Source organism: Dicentrarchus labrax, unplaced genomic scaffold (assembly GCF_905237075.1).
Source record: "Dicentrarchus labrax unplaced genomic scaffold, dlabrax2021, whole genome shotgun sequence".
In the NCBI taxonomy this organism is placed as follows: Eukaryota; Metazoa; Chordata; class Actinopteri; family Moronidae; genus Dicentrarchus; species Dicentrarchus labrax.
Genome location: NW_026136722.1, coordinates 17115371 through 17137376, shown reverse-complemented (window position 1 = coordinate 17137376; position 22006 = coordinate 17115371). Strand labels below are relative to the sequence as shown.

Below are 22006 nucleotides of genomic sequence, written 5' to 3'. Positions count from 1 at the left end.
GTGTAATGTTAATAGCAATTATTCTATATATAATATTTCTTTTACACTAACTTTAATGGTTCTTCAGGCTTGTACCGGGAGAACACACACACACACACACACACACACACACACACACACATACACACACACACAGAGACTGTGCACACATTGGGAATGAGCTCCACACACACACACACACACCATAGGATTTTAACACCTCCTACTTGACTCCGTGCAGCCGCAGAGCTGTTACCTAGTTACAGGCAAGAGACGGTGCGACCTGCGCGCTGGTGACTTTCAGTGCATCAGTCTGTCCGAGAACAGACGGAGGAAAAACTCAGCCACAAACACACCGGAGAACCGTGAGGGACTGTTTGACACGCTGAGGATGAAAATAAAACCCGTCCTGACAGGGAATAAGCGAAGTGCAGCTGCTCTTTATCTCCTCTCGCGTTGTTTCATCAATTAAATCCTAAAATCACCGGACGGGACCGGGATCGGGGGAAAGATTGGTTTTTAAAAGTCTAAAGCTTTAAAGGTAAGTTGAAAGAGTACATGCAGTTTTATTTTACACCAGGTTTTATTAAATCCGCTGGAGCTTTGCAGAAAATGAACCAGCAGTAAGTGGCTGTGGAGGACTGATGTGACCGTCTCTCGTCTCACTTGGGATCGGTTTACCATCAAGACCAAGAGTGGAAACATGTAGACTTGAACTAAACATGTAATTACCCCCAGAGGCGGGTTTTTAAAACGTTTTTCACATTTTTAAATGAGTAAAAATGTTTAAGGAGCCTATTTTAAAGCCCTGATTCTTGAAAAAAGAACAAGCTGTACATTGTTGGTAGGTAACCTACATGTCAAATAAACAACTTTAAAAAATATGATGTCAAATAATAGCCACCTCTCAGGAGCAAGACCTCCAGCCTTAAAGAGACACAAAACATGCTTTTTGTGGTCCTTATGTGTCTCTTTACTTGCAAGGTAAAGCCCATCAGCCTCCTAATAAACCATCTGAACTGAGAGAAATAAGGGGGTTTAAAAACTAAGGTAGCTTTGATAGAAAGTTTATTTTTTATATATAAAGTAAGCAGTCCAGAACTGAGTCGATTAATGTTCTTAAAAGCTGATGTAGTGTAGGGCTGCACAATTAATCGAATTAGCAATATGCAAATTGCAGAAGCTGCAATGTTTTGTTAAAGGTACAATATGTGACAAAACAGTGTTATAATGAAGTGTTTGTAGTTCTGAAGAGGGACCCTGGTCTACAAATCTTGTACAACTCATTTAAGAAAACATGTCTGTTTGGTACAGAGCCCAACAAATGTCACATCATCATCATTTTAATAGTTTTTTTTGGGTGAAAATTAAAGTTGTGATGCATAAATGATGAACACTAATCAGGAATCATATCGCAATATCTGCCAAAATAATCCCAATTTGATGTTTTTACCATTTAGTTTAAGGACGTTTTTCAAGGGGGGTTTCTCTTAATAGAGCCACATATCTATTAATATATTTTTTTAATAAGTTCATTAATATGTGCTGCATTCAGAGAGACAGACTCACCTGATTGTTAAACATAATTAAGATATTGGCACAGTAACTTAATCTCCCTTTCTGTTTGTGCGTCAGTGAGAGACAGAGTGTGTTTGTTTTATATCACACTATAAAGTAGTTGTACGCAGATATTTTAAGTGTTTAATCATGTACTGTATTGGTCAATAATTACAATAATCATTTCTCCTGTCCTTTGAAGATATATTTTAGTTTTTACACTTGTTTATTACTATATAAATGTCTTCATATCTGCTTGCAACAGCATCATAGTGGATCAATTCATTAAATGTTGATATATGTTTCTAAAAGCTAAACAATGAGAAGTAATTAAATGATTATAATTAAGACATGTCAATAATTTTTAATGAGTAGATAAGGCTCAATATATTTTAATCTGTATCCTCTACATCTCTGGTCTTTTTCTTCTGCTGCCTTGATACTAAATTGATTTAATCTGTGTAATTCTTTATTATATAGCAGCAGTGGATATTTTTATCTCTGAGGGTTTCAGATGACAAACGCTGATAACAAGTAGTGAAAAACATACTTGTAGCTGCAGGAAGGTTTGTGTTGGACAGACGTAACTGAAAAATCAAAAATGTTTCAGCCACATTTTGGATAACAGACCAAAATAGCAACTCCCCCACCAGAAGTGGATAATCAGTATTATTATACACTTCATCTCAATTATTAATGTTTTTGTTTAATCATTCATTTACACACAAGAGCTTTGATACGCTGCATCTTGTTCTGACAATCATATCATGTGAGAGAAAACATGTTTTTTTCCCAGAAAAAAAGTCCCCCTGCTGTGTTTATGACAGCCTGAGCGTGATTACCAGCTGACATGATTTGTTCTGTTCAGTTCAGTTCAGAGGAGCAAAACAACATAACGGTCCCCTCCATGTGAAGCCACTTACGTTGTAAAATGCTCCATCTTTATGCTGCATTTAATAATATTATAATAATAATAAAACAAACAAAAAAAGAAATTAATTGTTCAGATATTATTCAATGTGTGATCCTGGAAGTTGAGATTATAATGAATTCAGACACTAATAGTAAAATTATGCCATCAGCTGTGCATCCATAAAGTGACACACACACACACACACACACACACACACACACACACACACACACACACACACACGTAGTTGCCACAGGTGGGAAGTTAATCAGTCCAACCCACAGCATAATTTCAAACCAAATTGCCTTTTAAGAGGTGAACAAGGCAGAGAGGCAGTTAAATTTCATAATCTGGTGCATTGTCGAAGAAAAAAAAGCAGCGTTTAGGAATAACTTTACTGTATTTAGCTACATTTAAACAGGTGGAGGTGTTGTTTCTTCTTTAGTCAGTTAGAGCTCCAGTGTGTAGGATTAGTGGCATCTAGCGGTGTTATTGCAGATCGCCATTTTCACGCGTCACCCTGCCCTTCCAAGCGCAAAGAAGAAACTAAAGTGACTGCGAAACAGATAAAAAGATTAAATATGGTGGACTCCATGGAAGGCGACCCTGTAGATATAAAACGCTTCTGCCAGTAAAACCACCACTGGACCTTTAAAGCTGTTTTTATTCAGTCATAACAGGACATTCAGAGTGTGCTCGTTTGGCACCTGGTGAGTGAGAGGAAGCAGAATCACTGCTGGAAATCAGCGACGAGTCGCAAAGTTAAATCATGTGAAGGAAGAAGAGGTTTCTGTCCTCGCACAGGCTGCTTCACTGATGGATCTCACAACTTATTTTGCTGTTGAAGCCTTAATTAACAACCATCGTGAGTGCGAGGGACACTCAGCGGGCTTGTTCGGAGCAGGCTGATTGTTTGGCCCTCAGAAGTGCTGCCTGCAGGGTTGTCAAGAACCGTGGTTCGACACTGCACTCACTACACCCGCCAAGTGTGAAGTCCATCAGACGAACAGTTCTCGAGATATGTAAAGGACATTCATACACATACGTGAATGTCTTCCTTTATAGTTATAGATGATGCAGCTGCAGCGCCACCTATTGGCCAAATGTCACCACATTTGTCATGTTCACGTAGACATAATATCTACACATGTACATCAAATGTGGTTGCAATAGCACAAAGTGTTCAGGACATTTTTTATAAAGTAACTTTTGTCCAGCCTGGTCCAGAGATGTTCTGTACCGCAGAGAAATAGCAAAAAAAGACCTGTTAAAGTTTTAAAATTGCTGAAAATCGATCTGGATGTAAAATTTAGTTTCAAAAGTTAGATGCCTAAACATAAAGTTTGTTGTTGTAGCACCTTCATCCGGCCAGATTGCACCATATTTGACACAGTGCGTCCTTCGGTCCTCAGCATTTAGTTAGAGCCAGGCTAGCTGTTTCCCCCTATTTCCAGTCTTTGTGCTAAGCTAAGCTAACTGGCTGCCGGCTGTAGCCTGATATTAACATGAGAGTGGTATCAATCCTCTCATCTAACGCTCCTCAAGAAAAAAAAATTGTATTTTGCAGTACTGCTGGATATTTATTGATTCATGCATGAATAAAAATATACTACAGCTGATTGAATCTATTGTCTCACACTGAGAGGGGACCTGAGAAGAATCTAAACCATCTCATTTACAGTCTTTCACAGTTCACTTAACTCATTTTATTTTATTTTGAGTATCACAGATCACTCTTAATCAGGTGATCAGCGTGTATGTTTAATCTCTCTTTTCATAATTCACCTTGTGCTGCTGCAGCTTTTATGTTAATCTGACGACATTCAATTCACACACTGAGTTTAAAGTGATACAGGTGCGACCTTGTCAGATTGCTGTTGCAACTAAAAGTAACTCAGACGCTCATTCAGACACAAGATTGACGTGTTAAATTGGCGTCACATTATGCATAGGTGGATAAAGAGGCTTTTGTTATCCGCCTCCTCTTGAAAATGAAGCTGGAACAAGAAAACATTAATAGGTACGCAGCATATTTCTATCCCGCTAAAGCTTTCCTTCATTCAGCCCTTGAGATTGGCATCTAGCTCACACAGAGGAACCCGTACAAGACAAAGGTCAGCAAAGCTTAAAACTAAATCTGATGCCAGACTGTGTGTGAATTCACTGGGTTCATTAAGTCGCTCTGACTCACGAGCCCAAAGGAGAAGTCTTCTTCACTCCTCTAAAGCCTCAGAATGAATGAATGAATTTTCATTTTAACATCAACATTAAGATAATAACTAAATCAACATACGATCATCTTGAGAATTTATCAAGAATTAAAGCACTTAAGTGTCAGCAGGACTTGTCGATAAGTTGATCTTTAGGCTTGACTGCTGTAATACTGTCTTATCAGGTCTCAGACAGTTTCCAGTGGAGGCTTAAATGGTTGAATGGATTAGTTATCAAAAGGAGATGAATAGCCTAAATTTGATTTGGTTAAAGAGTTCAGAGATACAGTAGTTTTTGAGAATTTGACTGTTTTTTCTACTTTCCAAGAGTCAGAAAGGGCGAGGTTGCGATCGCAACAATTAACAAATTCAACCAATGTCCATAAATTCTGCATGACGTTGCAATTTTGTCCAATCATTGTAGTTTCCTGTGAGTTTCACCAATCATAGTGGTTTGTGCAAAACGCCATACGTCACCAAACTACTAGCAGTTTTATTCTCACTGGAAAAAGTTAATCGTAAAAAATAAATCGTAACTATTTTTGCATTTTTCAGGCAATTTTATTTAAACAAAAAATGTGCAAAACATTATCACATGCATTGCAGTTTTTCAGACCACAACAATCACAAAAAACACAAAAACCTAAAAGGACTGAAAGTCTGAACTAGTGTCATACAGCAACGTTAGGCTATCTTGGCTCAACTGTTGAGTGTCAGTGGGCTCAAAAGATAGTAAACTAACCTTTCTTTATGAAATGCATGATTTGTGTTTTGATTTAACATATTCTGTCAGCCAGTAAAATTACATCATCCACGTGTAATAAAATAAACTAAACTATACCTTAATTAGCTTCCTTATTCTGTGGGGCTAAATCGTGCAAAAATATTGCAAAAAGAGAGAAGATATCACGTTGTTTTCTGAGTTTGGAGGAAAGGAAAGAAGGAAAAAAAACGTCTTTAAAATATTCATTGATCAATATGCTGAGCCACAACTCTCTGACTTATTCAAGGACTTTAGATTAATTTTGAATAATGGCCGGAACAGATTCTGGGGCACTTATCCTCAGCAGTGTGCCCACACACAAACTGCACAAACACTCAAAGTGTGTGTACAACTTCTTTTTTTCTCTAACAAGTTTAGATAAGCACTTCCCACGCAGATATAAAATGAGTGGTCACACATGCAGACACACATAAAAATGCATGTTGTGATGGCAACAACTGTAGGTGGTTTGATAAGGAATCTACTGTAGAGCTGAAACAATTAGTAGATTAATCAATTGACTGAAAATGAATCTGCAACTATTCTCATAATCAATTAATGATAAATATAAATGATCATCATATGTAGAATAATGTTACTATCTGCTTTGTTCCTACGTATTATTTGGACCATTGGCTCCATGTTACTATGGAAAATAGCTCGCCAATTATAAATCACCCCATCAGCCAACACCATAATGTCTATCTGGCGCCGACAACGTCACCTTCAAACGCCAAGCCAGCCTGATCAGTGTGGATGAAGCTAGCTGACAGTATGTAGTTACATTAGGCAGCTAGCAATTCTTCCAAGATAAAACCACAATATTACAATATATTTTACAAGCTTTGCAGGAATGTCAGCTTTGACTTTGATGTTTGTGTCGGACTCTGATTCAGTGTTGTGGTGTCGTTAGCGGATCCATTTATAAATGATCTCGTGTGAAGAGATAAGGCGCTCAGTAGCGCTCATTAACGTCACATCCTTTGGAAAATATGACCCATATCCCTACATAGAGACACATGTCACACAGTCCACAGACCACAGAGAAAGTCAGCGTATAAAAACTAATTTAAATCATATTTTAGAGCATTACAAAACATTATACATCCCTAAAACCATGACAACAAAAGCTTTGCAGCTTTTTCAAAGTACAAACAATATCTCTCTCTATTGGCATTTGTCCATGTCACCCTTTTCAATATTCCTCTCTTTTATAGTTTCAAGTATATTTTCTCATTAAAGTCTCTCTGAACATTGTCCTCTGACTGCCCACCCACCACAGTCCAGATGAAAGAAGGTCCTGTTGTCCCTCTCCGGTCATGATGCGAGGTGACAGAATTGTTCTTTAGCCAAGATGGCAGCGTTGTTGTTGAGGGTCATGCGCTGTTTATGAATCCACCATTTGCGAAACTTTGAAACAAACAAAGTGTGATACCGCTGAGCTTATGTTCATTTTGATGTGTGAAAGACGACACATGGTGTGAAACGCGTCGGCGGTGCAGCCTTGAACAGAGACTGTCAGCAAGGACGAACTGATCAGAACTAATCAGTTCAATGCAGACGGATACAGAGACAGAGAAGAGTACTTATAGTGTTTCCAACTATAGCAAATGTTTTATTGCTCTCTGCCAGAGGCTTAGATATAATACATCAATACCACTCAGGGAACATCTGTGTTTTACCTGACATTTTGAAAAAAAGTCTAATGGAGATGGTCAAACATAAATCTGACACAACTTTCTTCTTGAAGTGGTGCTGATGATGCTTTTACTGTCATGTGAGATTGACTGCTGTATGGTACAGCTGCGGAGGTAATGAGGAGGGAAATGACCTCTATATGGCTTCATTTACATCACTGTACACTTCACACATAGTGTTACTATATGTTTGATTTATATTTCATTAGCGCAGCGTTAATGTAGCGCGCTGCAGATGTTTACTGAAATGACTCCATTTGCACCGCCAGTGAAAAAAAGTTAGTGGTTTGACATTAAATACTCAATAATAATATTTTATTATGATAAATTCTGGTTGTAGGCAGAAGTAAACAACCTCACTCGTCCCCATGTTACTTCTTCTAGTGTCATGATAAAACATACGTACCAGTTGGAAGATTTCTGTTTGTTTAGTGTAAAACTGAAAATAATAAACACATATCTCACAGTAAGTAAAGTAAAATACTTGCTGATTTAATATGTTTTCAGCTTTATGTGCCTACAGCTTAATATTTTGTAAGGGATAATGAAGCATATGACTTTACTTCCACTCCAAACCTGCATGTAATTGGTATGTCTGTGATAATGCACAACAAGCTGTCCTGATCTTAGGAAAAAGTAAAAAAGATGAAAGTGGACTTCAGAGTGTTTTATTCTCTTCATAAGGACACCTCAGAGTACACATTTGCATGGACAAAAAGACTGCTTAAATTTAAATTAAAATGAGAAATAAATGTTAATGCAGTGTGAAGTCCACCTTTCATTAAAACAGTTTATTGTTTATTAACCTGTTGACTAAAATTATCTCTGAGGTCTACGTATATACGATATTAAAGACCATGGCGGCGGCCCAACATTAGTCCAATGGAAACATATATACATATAATCTTGTTTTTTCTGTAAATCATAGTAACAATTTTCCATTCTCCTCCACTCATGAGTGTTTAGTTAACCACTTGGCAAACCGCTATTCACCCTCGGCCTTCAAGGGGAGAAAATACAAAAGAAACATAAACAAACATGCTATTCAAACAATTCTGCCAATGTCCTTAACCGTGACCCTGACCCGTGTTCTCAATCATCCGAGTCCGGTCAGCACTCAATCAGTCCAGTGTGACTGGCTTTGTAAAGCAGGAGAGTAATTGTGGCCGATGGTTTAAACTTTGACCTCAGCGTCGACTCTGGCTTCTCTGTGCCACAGAAAACATAACCCTATTTATGTCCACCACCCCTTTTATAGTTTCAGATAAGTCTTCTCGCTGTGCAGCCACCGTAAGTGTTGCTCGTCTTTATCGCTTTTAGTTTTAACTGAGCGCTCCAAACAACTACAACTTACAACAGCAGAATATTTTGGGAAAACAGTGGAAACAAGCTATGCACACAATACTTACTTAACATCAGCAAACAGTTGCTTATTTACACATCTAGCAGTTACAGAGCAACATTATCACCCATTTGGAGTCGTGTGTGTAAATTCAAGTACAATTATAACTCTCTGTTTTTGGTCTCTACCAACTCCTGAGGGAAGTATCTGGCTCTTAAGCTCCTAACCAGCTAGTGTTCTCTGTCTGTGTTTATTTATTGTTTGATGCTGAGCAGGTAGTGTACACATGTTTTAACAGCTTTTTTGCTTAAAAAAGCTGCCTGAAAACAGCGCTGCATCAAGTTTCCATCCAAATGTAGCTCAGATTTTAACCAAATTTTTAGCAAAGCAGCAAAGGGAAATGTAAATGATTGTGTGTTTCCACCCACAACTGTTAAGTGAATATAGGAGTTGATGAATTGAGATAAATAGTGAGCACTAATTTTCCATTTGGGTGCCATTAAGCCTTTGCAGAAAGGGAGGGATACAATGAGAGGATGTAATATAAAGAGCACTAGTCAAACCTCAAACAGGAGGAGAAAACTGCAGCAAAACTTCACATTTGAGAAGCTGGAACCATTAAATGTTGTAAACATGAAAAATGACTTTGATTATCCAAACAGTTGCCAATTCATTCTCAATGACTGATTGATCATTTCAGTATTGTTTGGTAGTTTAATTTATAACACATATTTTATAAACTCTTCATGTGCAAAAATCTTTTATAAAGTAAGAAGTCTCTATAGTGAAGCTAAAAGGACAATATTTCTATCTGATATTTAATAGAAGTCTAAAGTGGCATTGAAAGATACGGTCCAGTGTGTAACATTTATAATCACCTGAATATAGTAATTTTTTGCATGTTTTGTGGCCACTGTAGTTTCTCCTTGCTGCTTGGAAAGGGAAAGTTAGGCGAGGGAGTTGCTATCTGCAACTACACCGCTAAATGTGTTGATTCTGGCGCCCCCTGTAGACAAGAGCGGTAGTGTCTCTACTGCCTGTTTCATTCATTTCAAGGGGAATCCGACCGGGTATCTTCTCGCTGATGGTTTTGCATTAAAATTTGATTATTTCCAGTTAAAAACTTCTTGTAGTACATCTTAGTAAACTACAAATATCTCAGATTTGCACTGAAGTCAAACCTGTGCCCCTTGCTGTAAACTCTGTGTACCTGAATGCATCTGTTGATATGAGGTCAATGGCTGTCAGAATGACGCGGCTCCTCCCTGAAATACTTTGAACCTTTCAAGAGCTCCGGCTGTCAGAGACTCTGACCTTTGTGATGGATGCTCAGCTCAGCAGTGCAGCAGCGCTTGACAGCTAAGATGTTGGCATTTCCGCTCCTGCAGGGAGCTGCAGTGGGATACAAACATTCCTCACCTGTATTCACATTCAGCTTATCATCAACTGCCTTTGGGTGTTGATTGATGTTATAGTATGTGAATCTATTTAGTCCCTTGTTGTGTTGACAGTGTGCTGACAGAAGGGCATCTACATCAACACTGGCACTATTAATAAACCTTAGTGGGAACACAACAATTAACCTATGAGAACTTACAACATGCATTCTTTTGCATTGTCATTCATTTTGTTTGATTATAAGTTAAACTTAAACAAATCACAAAATAATAATGAAAATGAATGCGGGAAGAAAAGCCCCATTATGTTTATTGATTATTTATTTTTACCTTTAACATGTATATAATATGACATGAAAAAGTTTTTTAAATATGCTTTGAAGGACTTTAAGGAAGAGGAACTTCTGATTAAATAATTGAACATGAATTGTTTATACACCAGCATCCACTTTTGGTGGTTGACACCCACATTAAAAAACAATAATAGCTGCTTCAACCACATTATAGTGTGTTATAAACTATTTAAATGTATATGTGGCGTAAAAATGTCATGCCAAATTAGCAAGTGACTGCATGAAGTGTGACACCTTTAAAAAAAACATTATATTCTAGTCTTCTGTTTTCATTCTAGTTCACATTGTAGAGTCTGTTTATGAAGCTTGGATATGTTTCTCAGTGATTTATGGGTGTGATTAGATTTCTTCAGACAAAGGACTGCAACAGTTTCTTGTGCTTTTTCTTCTGCAGTTCAAGGATTCAAGATTTAGAGTGCAGACTCTCTTTTCTAAAACACATTCATACAAAATTACAAAAAGTACATAGCACAGAATAAAAAATAAATATATAAATATAAACACATTAGTTTGAATAAAGATAAAAAATAAATGGAAATAAGTTAGAATAGACTGATTATTTGACTCCTGTTGATTCATCAGTATCAAAGAATTTCCAGCCTGATAACCATCAGTAAAATTAAGTGAGATTGTGCTATAAGCTATAATAATGGTCTTAACCGACCATACACACTTTGGATTTATGAACTGCAATTATATTATATCTCTTTATTGTTGTCCATGTGTCTAAAATATAGTTAAGTTGAATTGAACTGAATTAAATTTAAATTTAAAAGAGTCCGACTACAACAGTTTCTTTTAACCAACTTTTACCAAATAGTTGACTCAAACTTATTTTTGTTTATAGAGATTAAAAATCATAAAATGTTAATTTGAGTCCTTTTGGAAGCCAGTGACAAAACTATTGTGTAATTAAGGTATGAAAGATTGTCTCATATGTGACTCTACAACACGAATATGTGTAAAAGAAAACCCTTGTGTAATAAAAAAGTAGCACCAAAATAGCACCTTACCTTAAGTTGTACGTGGTTTTGTTTAAACAGTAAATCATTATAGTGTTTGCACAATTATTCCACTAAGATCAGAACTCTCTGTGAAAAAATGTGTTTCCCGTTTGCAGCAGTTGTAATATGTGTCTGAGTCACTTCCAAGAAACCCAAAAATAAGCGGCACACATTCATGTTTCAGATAAGGCAGCTTTCACCTTCAGCCACTCCGATAGCGGCAGGCTTGTTTGACCACATGACGGCACAAAATCTGCTGCTGCTTATAGTTTGTTTGATTAGTCCAAGATTGTCAAAATGATGCCGTCCTTTATGATTTAAAGCTGTAATCTTTAAGCTATCAGTCTTTGTTGAATTACTGACAAAGTGGATTTTAACTACAGGAAACACTTGTTAAGCATCTATACTTTGTCTAATATAACAGAAGACCTGTTCACAGTGCAGCCAAACAAACTCACATTAATGACCTTAATACATCAAAAACTGATCAGTTGTTAAAAATGCTAAAAACAGTGATGCTGATTTAAATGCTGCGTTGTTTCCTGTGTGTTTGAGAGCAATTTGGATCCAGCACGGGAAAGGCGGACCCCGCCACTGACCATGCAACCACTGTACAGAGAGCTAATCACTGAATACACTGAATTGCTTTAGTGTCAATGTAAACCAAAAATAGAAAATTTATTTAATTAAAATCTTAATGATTATAACTTTATAGTAATTTCAGTGTTTATAAATAAACAATTAAGTATACACAACTACTACAGGCAGTGTTTTTACATACATATCATCATTGTTAAATTTAAGCTTGCTGTATATACTGTAGATAGACATAACCTATTATATTAATCACTCAATATTTATTCCAGCACTTTTTTATTCTTATTCATAATTTACAGAAGCTTGACTTGTATGTAGATATTGTATGTTGTTGTTCAGTTACTTCATACATAAAGTATATATATACTTTATATATCTATATTTTTCACTTACCTGCATATATATTATGTTATAGTACATTATTTTGTTTATTTTTTACCTATATTTTTGTACCTTTATTTCTATCTTCCTGATGTTGTTCTTGGAGTCTGGAGTCAACATATGTTTAAACATTTGGCCAATCAAGCTGATTCTGATTCTGAAGATCAGATACAAACTAAATATGTTGTCAGTGAACATTTTACTGATGCGTTGTGACTTTCCAGATACATCCATTAACAAGCTTCTAGAAAATGTAATCCAGCTAGTTTTACATTTCCTTCAAGTGGTATTTGCTGTTGCAAATTAGTTGAGGGTTGTATAAACATAAATTCTAGGAGACAGTGTGGGTTTACAGATATTTTAAATTTTGTGTAAACCATTTGAAATTTTAGCCTTTGTTACAATCGCTCAAGCAAGGCATTTAAAAAATGTCCAGAGTGAATCAGTAGATAAAGTGGGAAAATGTGTCACTGGTAACAGCATGAACACAAGAGATGAGTCCTTGATACAGCTCATGCTGTTAACCAATCAAAAGCAGCGGACATCAGAGGAGTCAAATATAGATCAGACGTAATTTTATCCTGGGTGTCCTCATTTTCAGATGTTGTTGACACAAAGTTTTCTGCCTTTCAGTTAAAGCACTGCAGACAGATATTGATAGCTATATGGCTGCGTTGCTGTGACGGTCACACGGTCTGCACTGATTGTTCTGTGCAGAAACACGCCCCATCCCCTCATGTCATTTAAGAAAGGGCGACGAGGAGGAGACATTTGGATCAAAGGATGTCTCTCTCCCGCGTGACACTCGCAGCAGTTCAGAACCTCAATTTACAAACTGAATGGATTTCTCCTTTCAGGGAGGTTTGAGAGGCCTGAAAGGTCCCAGGCTGTTCAATGTGAAGATTAATGAGGCAGAATGAAATATGGCAAATACTACATAGATATTAAACTTCAGGGTGTTTGAGATGAAAGATGCAGACAGGGAGTTGGATTAATTGATTTCTCTGAGGCATCAGACTTTGATCTTAGAGCTGCACTAAAATTACGGTTTGAAGGAGATTTATTTTCAGATGGGGCTACTCATCTGATCTTATAAGTTAGTAATTCAACTGTCGATTATTTTCATTATCAATTAATCTATTGATTGTTTTTTTTTTCCGGTTAATTGATTGTTTAGTCTGTTAAATGATAATAATGTCAACATGGCAAACAATGAAAAAAATGGGTGGATGCAAACACACATACTGGGCGATTTGGGAGTTCTGTCGAGTGTAAATGTGGAATTATTAATTAATGGATGAGGAATCCAAACAAAAAAGTCAATTTATTTCCATGAAAAATGTAAAAAAGTTTCTATGGCCACATTTCTTTGTCATTTCAAGTGTCTTGTAGCCGAATTAATTATGTCATTTAAAAAACCTTTGTTTACAGCTCTGTTAGCCACATCAAGAATCTGATAGGAATCTGTCTTTTCACAATCCAGAAGGAGCTTGGTAAATTACCTCTGCACTTTAGCAGTTAAGTTAAAACAGCGTCAGTTAGCAGCAACAGCTAGCTACCTAACAACTATCCTATACTGACAAAAACACACGGATGAGTCACGTTCTATGAACTATGAACGAGTCATTCATGCTGCTCTTTCACCCATACAGATCATTCAGTGGGCAAACTGATCAGGGATCAGATTAACTGAAAAACTGTAAATAAAAAGAAGAATGCAAAGTCAAACCTTTGTATCGAACAGCTAAATCCGATTCGACTGACAGATATCTGAGTCGGGTACAGCCTCAGTTTCTACAGTATCCCAGAATGGACGAACCAAACATGGCTCTGGATAAAGTCTTTGCATTGCATCAGTTTCTCCTTCATCCTTAGTTGAAACAAGGGATTTCAGTTGGTTACAATCTGCAATCTCACTGCCAGATTAAACTAAATCTTACACACTGGTCCTTTAAGAACATTATGAATATGCAGGCAAAACAAAAAGAGGTTAGCCATATTACAAAGGTTTATCTTCATACATGAATTATATTACAATCTAACCAAATAATATCAGCATGCACACTGCCAGAGCTGCTGAAGAGACAGCAGGGACAGATTTTGTAAAAATCTGCACAGTCCTGCAAGGTAGGATGACGCACAGCACCTAATCAGTGGTGGGAGAAAATTATATTTGAACCAGTGATAAATGCAAAGGAGCATCACAAATAAAACTTCATTGCAGTTTTGCACATTGTAGCTGTCATAGAAGAGAATCTTGCTTTTTTGTTGTTGTAATGGGTCAAAAATTTATGTTTAATTAAAGTGCAACAGTGAATTGAAAGCAAATATATGGATCCAAGGTTATGAAATAGTCCTTCAGTGGCTGCATGAAGCACCACGCTCACGCTCAACCTGTTATTTTATTGTATCGCTCATTCATCACCAAGGACCAGCAGAGTGTTTTCTTTTTCTCTTTGAAACATTTTCAAAAGAGAAGAGAAGAATCTATTCTTGTTTTGCAGCCATGTGTTGCCAGTTATTTGGTTCTGTTTGATTTACGACACTGATCTCCGAGTTTTCTCTTTCTGCGGTTTCCATGGTGATCCAAATTGCCAAATTGAATGTGAAATGTCCGTAATCACGAGGATTCGGAGATATTGAGAAATGATTAATGTGACAATGTGCTGAAATGAGAGAAACTCCTCTGGTCTCATAAAAAGACATTGGATGATTTTTCTTTTTTCTGCTTTTTCAGGTTGTTGTTGCATTTTTCACGTGTCTTTTAAAATGAAATCCAGGAAGGCAGATAGATTGAATGCCTTTTTTATAGACTTTGCAGCTGTCGCCATTGAGGTGACAATAACCTTTCAGTTGGTTTGTTTGATGAACTCTATCAGTGAGCCCAGCGCACATCTGTGTTTTTCTCACTGCTGATTTTCTGAAAGCAACATCAGACATTTTGAAAAAAAGAGATGGTCAGAAATATGATATTCTTCTGAAATGGGGCTCTTTGTGCTTTTATTGTGATATGATATGTATTATGTTCCAGCTGTGTAGTCAGTGAAGAGTGAAATGAAATGAGAAGCTTATATGCCTTAATGGTGTGCTATCACAATCCAAATAGTGTTGGCTTACTATATGTTTCATGGATATATCAGTTTTATTGTTTAGGGAAATGACTACATCAGTGAAGAAATGTTAACTAAAGCCATATTTGCATGGGACTAGCAGCAGGGGACCTGGGGTCTGTATTTTTCTCGAATAGTGTAAGAGGAGTTGTTGATTTACATTAGTGATGAACTATTTTCATCCAACAGCAGCTCAGACCGATAATGTAATGATTAGTCTCCACAGCGCTGTGTCTGAGCTTGCTGTGATCGATACATGTGAACAGTCAACATACTTTATTGTTCCTTCAGTAGGCAGTATGCAGTACATGCTGATTGAGCATGCAGTACGTTAGTATGTGATTTCAAACACGTCTCATGTTCACCAGCTTAGTTTTGCATGTACAGCTAAATTCATGACATATGTCTAAAAGTTGTTGTCAATCTGGACCAAAGTGGTGGACAGACCAACATTTCCGTCCCTCCACACTGCTAGAATTGCTAATATTAACCAGAATACAGACTCTACTTTAGTTTATTTTATTATTAACGTGACTGTGTGAATGTGTGGGTGAGTGTACCAGCTGTTGCTTCAGTAGTCACTGGGATAGAAGGTGTTTACAGACGGTGAGACCACACTCTCACCTCCACTAAGTCTCGTACAGCTGACTGTCCTCTCCCTGTGTGTTCCCAGTTCATGTTCACCAGAGTGCTGCTGGGTTGCTAATGAAATTTCAATTATCAGCACGGCACCCATGTGTGGGAAAACACTTGTTTAATTTGCCTGCTGTATCAATAGGACCAAATATAGCTGCTAGGTCATATCAATCTACCTGCAAACACGCATCTTCACCCGGCTTTAATTGCTTCCTGTCTGACTCATCACCTCATATGCACCTTTATCCCATCTGCTTTTCATCATTTTATCTGTATCCTGTTATTTCTCTCTTTGTCTCCGCTGCTCGTCCTCTGACTGTTATCTTTACCTGCTTCCTGTGTTTTTCATTGTAAACATGTTGATGGTCATCAGGATCGGACATTACAGTATTTATTGCTTTGGTTCAGTTCTCACAACAGAGTTTCAATGTGCAAAGAACCAAACTGATTTGCTAAATTCTTACTTACCACAAAATACTATACTACAAATACATTACTATTTGTAAAATTAAAATTATAATTGCATACTCTGTTGATGAGAATTAGTTGATGTTTGACAGACAAAGATTAAAATCATATGATAAACATATACAATGTTGGGATGCATTTGATAGAAATGTTTTCTTTTTGTGTGCTAACATTTTGGGTTTTGCAAACTGAGATTCTGTTGTAAAGCTATCAGTTACATAAGAAGGAAGCACCAGGAGCTATAATGCCATTGAAATTTCCTTTGTAATTAAAAATGCTAATAAATACCCTGCTTAAGAACATTCTATAGATTTTAAGCACTTAATATTTGTCCCTTGTGGTTTGTGTGTTTGTAGTCATTTGGGTAGATTTTATATAATTTATATAATTTTCAATTAAAGGCACACTATGCAAGATTTTTTACCTTAATATAACAGCTTCAAGTAATTTTGATGGTAAACAGACTCGTAGTATAGCGAATCATCCTGATAGCAAAGCAGGAGTGGGACGCCGTTGGCAGAACCAGCAATGCAAGTCTGAAAGGTGGCGTCCCGCCAAATCTCGTGAGAACCCCGAATTGCTTTACGGCGCGACGTGACATACATCAGCGACATAAGAAGCAGCCTCAATGGAAGACACTAGCAGGCATTCACTCAGACGTTACCTGGTCAGTAGACATCTTCAGAGTCTATCTTTGCCTGTTCGATGTCCGAGCTTCCATCCTACTGAACATGTACCGGTATACAGGGGGGAGGGGATCAGGCCATGAGTGCAGAGACGCAGAGCCGTATATAGAGACGGCTCTGGTGAGTGGGATTTACAACAGTTAACGTTAAATACAAGTACTCCGCAGCGACTCTAGGGGGAGCTGTTTGACAAAACCGGAAAACTGCATAATATTTTTTGACAATAGTTTGAAATACTTTTTGAAAGCTCTGTTTCTTTATCAGCTAAGAGGTTCTTGGCCTGAAAAAACATTGAAGGTCTGGCTACAAAAAAGAACCAAATGTCCCTCAAAAAAAGATTATATCAACAGAAACTACTTAAACTGTGCCACAAACACCTCAAATCTTTTATTAGAACACAGTCAAATGCTGAAATGTGCCAACATTTTTCAAAGAAATGTGCTTTTCATGTCAACAGCACTTAAGCACTGAAAGTAAGCTTATTGTGTCTGTAAGAAAACACGTTTTAATGCACTTGGAAAGCAAAGATGTTTTAATTTCTTTTCATGTCAGTACAGATGAAACAAACATAGAAAATGTCAACTATTCGGTTAGTGAACTAATTGATTTTTCTCCTCCAACAGAACAGATGGGTGGGAGCTGAGAGGGACAAGGCGACAGAGAGCACATCCATGGGCATCGTCTCGCTCCCCGGGCTGGAGATGATGGATGAGATGTGGGAAAACAGCAGCTTTGCCAGCCCCTCACCTGCAGTCCCCCTGTTTCTGCTCATGTTCAACGACAGCGATCTGAATGAGACGCTGCTCAACTCCACCAATACCACCGCCGCCCCGGATGTCTCCTCTGGTCCCAGCGTGGCAGGGGTCCTCATCCCACTCATATACATAATTGTTTGTATCATCGGCCTGGGTGGAAACACTTTAGTGATTCACATTGTGCTGCACTACTCGAAGATAGAGTCAGTGACCAACATCTATATACTCAACTTAGCCATCGCTGACGAGCTCTTCATGCTCGGTCTGCCTTTCCTGGCGGTTCAGAATACCCTCCAGTCGTGGCCGTTTGGGTCCTTCATGTGCCGTCTGGTCATGACTGTCGACTCCCTCAACCAGTTCACCAGCATCTTCTGCCTGACTGTGATGAGCATCGATCGCTACCTCGCTGTAGTCCACCCCATTCGGTCTTCAAAGTGGCGGCGCCCTCAGGTGGCCAAAATAGTGAACGGGACTGTCTGGGCTCTGTCGTTTCTCGTTGTTCTACCTGTGGTCATCTTTGCTAATATCCAGAAAGCGGGAGGTACCTGTAACATTGCCTGGCCACAGCCGGCCAACATCTGGGAGGCGGCTTTCATCATTTACACCTCCACAGTTGGATTCTTCTGCCCTCTTCTTATCATCTGCCTCTGCTACCTGCTCATCGTCTTCAAGATCCGCAGCTCAGGAAAAAAAGTCCACGCCACCTCAACCAAGCGAAGGAAGTCGGAGAGAAAAGTGACGCGCATGGTTGTGATCGTTGTTGCCGTGTTCGTGTTCTGCTGGCTGCCATTCTACGCCCTCAACATAATCAACCTGCTGGTGTCCCTACCCCCAGAGTACCAGGGTCTTTACTATTTTGTCGTGGTGCTCGGCTATGCTAACAGCTGCGCCAACCCCATCGTCTACGGCTTCTTGTCAGACAACTTCAAGAGGGGTTTTCGGAAAGCCCTCTGCCGCTCCACGAGAAAGGTGGAGAACCACGAGCCGATGGAGCGCCAGCAGCAGCAGGAGGAGGGGAGGACGGCGCTCATGCCCAGGGAGAGCCTGAGGCGGGCAATTAAGGACGAAGACGACGACGAGGAAGACGTCTCAGAAATGACTGAGATCTACAGAATCGCCCAAAATGGCAACTTCCAGCCGCAGAGCTCACAGCCGCTGTTCTCAGAAAGAGGAGCGACTCCAGGAGCAACAGAGCCGTCATCCCCAGACAAGAGGGACAAAGCTGGGGACACGAAAGGGAAAGATCCAGTCAACGGGTCCACACTGACTGTCCCATTGCTTCTCAATGGAGCCAAAAACGGGAGCATTAAAACTCTGCCAGAGGAAAACTTGGAACAGAGCACCTCATTGGAGATAAGTTACTTATAGTGTAAAATAAGGACTTGAATTGAACTCAGTATTACAACACAGGGCAGCCTGCCTCTAATCCACAACATTGAGCTGTGTGTAAAGGAGCAAAAATCCACAGAAACTATTTGAATTGCTATTTTTGATCAACGGACTGAAAGTTTCTTTAGCATTTGAAGGAGTTGGTTAAGTACATACAGAATGTATTATTGTTTATATTGTGTATATATGCATGGATGAATGTATAAAGTTGTGCCTTTTATTTACTTTTATCACTTGTATCCTGTTGATCGTTGTACTTGGAACCTTTTTATTCCATAATGTGACAGTCGTTTGCTTGAATTTAAGTGTATTTAAGCTTTAAGCAACCATCTACACATTAGTTGAACATTGATGACATGGCTATAACTTTAGTTTAGATAGGAATCCCATGTCTGCAACCCCATCTCCTATTAATTATGTGTATATACTACTTGCCAGTTACTGTATGTTTTAAGGGAAATGCAGTTCAGATTAAGTTCAAATCCTGAAATCCAACAAAAGCAATTTGGCAGTGAAACATCGTAGTTTCGGTTAAATGTTAATAAACATGAAATGGCTCAAGCTTCAAGTTGCTTATAACGTTTTTCTATTAAACCAAGATTATGATCTTTTCCTAACCATGACAAATTGCTGCCAGTACCTAAACATAACTGTTAAAAAGTTAAGATTTACCAAACCAAACACTTTTGATTTTATTTATCTGTATATTATAATATATATAACATGTCAAACACTGTTACAAATACATTCATTGACAATGTTGAGGACAACACAAAAAACTCACAGATGACTAATGTACTCCAACCAGAGGCTACATTAAAATAGCATACATCTTTTCCTGTAAAACTACAAAACAAAGACAAACTTAACAAATTGCTTGTTTCAGTCTGATGAAAGCTGCCTGTTAACGAAGAGATGTGCTTTCATGAGATTTCCATGCCATGATGATGATGATGATAATGAACTTGTCTTAGTTTTATTTCCTCATTTAAACATTTATTGTGACTTCAAGTCAAATTAGTGCTTTTTTCCCATCAGTATCGTTTGCAACAAATCTGCTGGTACGAGTAGTTCTTGCATGATGCGAAATGTTTAATCCTTATGTTCATAAAAAGTGGAATTCAGGCATTTCCTTCAAAACTTATTTGCTAATTTTCTGTTGCAAAAAAGAAGTCTAAAAACACAATTTCTAAGAGACCGGGTTGTATTCTTTTCAAATGTTTTCACTGAATATATACAAGCATTTTATATGAATATAAGCTTTTATGTGTATGATTCAGGCCCTGGCCTTTGGCATTGAGCTGTAGCTGAAATTGTGGCTGTGGTGAAGGATTTACTTTGTCTCTTACGCTATAGCTGGAAAAATTTACTATTTACTGAAAGCATAATGTTGTTAGTGATAACTTTGCACTTTGGACAGAAGCTCAGAATTCATAACAGCATCTTGTTGCACATTTGATGAGGTTAGACAATAAACTTGCTTGTGCTGCCTGCTGCTTGCAGATCAAGATGTATTGAAAGAAAAACACATTGAATGAAAACGCTGCTTAAATGATTTCTGTTGATTATATACAAAAAAAACACCACAATCTCTTGTGTAGTAGAATTGTTGTGCCAGTGTACTATATGGTACAACACAGATTATTGTGTTAGGTTAAATTCTTTGTTACATCCTGTACAACTATGTCAGAAATTAAAGTTAATAATTCACCATTTTGTTATCAGAAAATACTTAACATGGGTGACATACTATTTCAGGAATGTCAGTTATCATGTAAAACAAACTTGACATTGTTCATATCACACTGGCTTGGTGTGTTTATACAGATTGAAACCTTACTGATATGGCATCACAGGGGCTACAGTGCATTCTTTGCCTTAATCAGACATACTCAAGAACTGAAATGGAGTACCGGCACTTCTGATTTTTCTCTAGATGAGTACCCTTACTACTTATTGCATAATGCCACCTCCTGATCAGTCAAGGCACGTACCCCTAAACACTCGCGTAACGCTTGACTCTTTTTTCCCGACTGGAATTCTGCTAAGACCCACCCCACCGTGCCTCTGATTTGCTAGTGTTCGTTGCCTTTGTTGGCTTGGTTAGTAAGCATTCGGCATTGAAAAGAGAGATGGTTAGAATTAGAAAAAATTGCCGGAGCCAGGGTCTTGTAAATCCAGCTTGACGCTGAGAAAACAAATTAGGGTTAGTTGTTATCGTTAGGGGCAGGGTTGTGCTGATTTGTTGTTCAATTCAGACACTGCTCTACAACGTCTATACAGTGTACACTGTATAGACGTTGTAGAGCAGACTTGAGACTACAGCAGCCCTATATGGTTAACAACACACTGTCAAATCAACCCAACTCATCTGACACCTGATTAATATACAATGAATATGCAGTAGCTCAAATAATGCTCAAACACTTAAAGGGGAACTGTCTTAAATCACAATGCCATGATGATGATGATGATGATATGGAACATGAACTTACTGTAGCTGAAATTGTGGTGAAGGATTTACTTTGTCTCTTAAGCTATAGTAGAAAATAGAAATATGCACTATTTCCTGAAAGCATAATGTTTGTTTGTGATAACTCTGGACAGAAGCTCTGAATTCATAACGACCTCTTGTTGACTCTACTGATTTTACATCAAACTGTGTTTCCAGGTGTCGGGGAGTACTTCTACATATGTTAGCATTCAGCTGTGTGAAATCTGATAAATAGTCTCAAGTGATGTCACTTGAGTCAGCATCGGTTGGGGCTG

General features: G+C 38.1%; 1 protein-coding gene across 1 annotated transcript; it reads left to right on the top strand.

The window, feature by feature from the left end:
- Window positions 1-236: 236 nt before the first annotated feature.
- Window positions 237-22006, top strand: sstr3 (somatostatin receptor 3). The gene is made up of 2 exons (XM_051388953.1): window positions 237-520; window positions 17717-22006. Exon 2 carries the CDS (start codon window positions 17765-17767, stop codon window positions 19214-19216), a length of 1452 nt encoding a protein of 483 aa, XP_051244913.1. The 5' UTR covers window positions 237-520; window positions 17717-17764; the 3' UTR covers window positions 19217-22006.

Excerpts from the sequence above, each read along its gene's own strand:
- sstr3 (XM_051388953.1), top strand. The coding sequence starts at position 17,765 with ATGGGCATCGTCTCGCTCCCCGGGCTGGAGATGATGGATGAGATGTGG.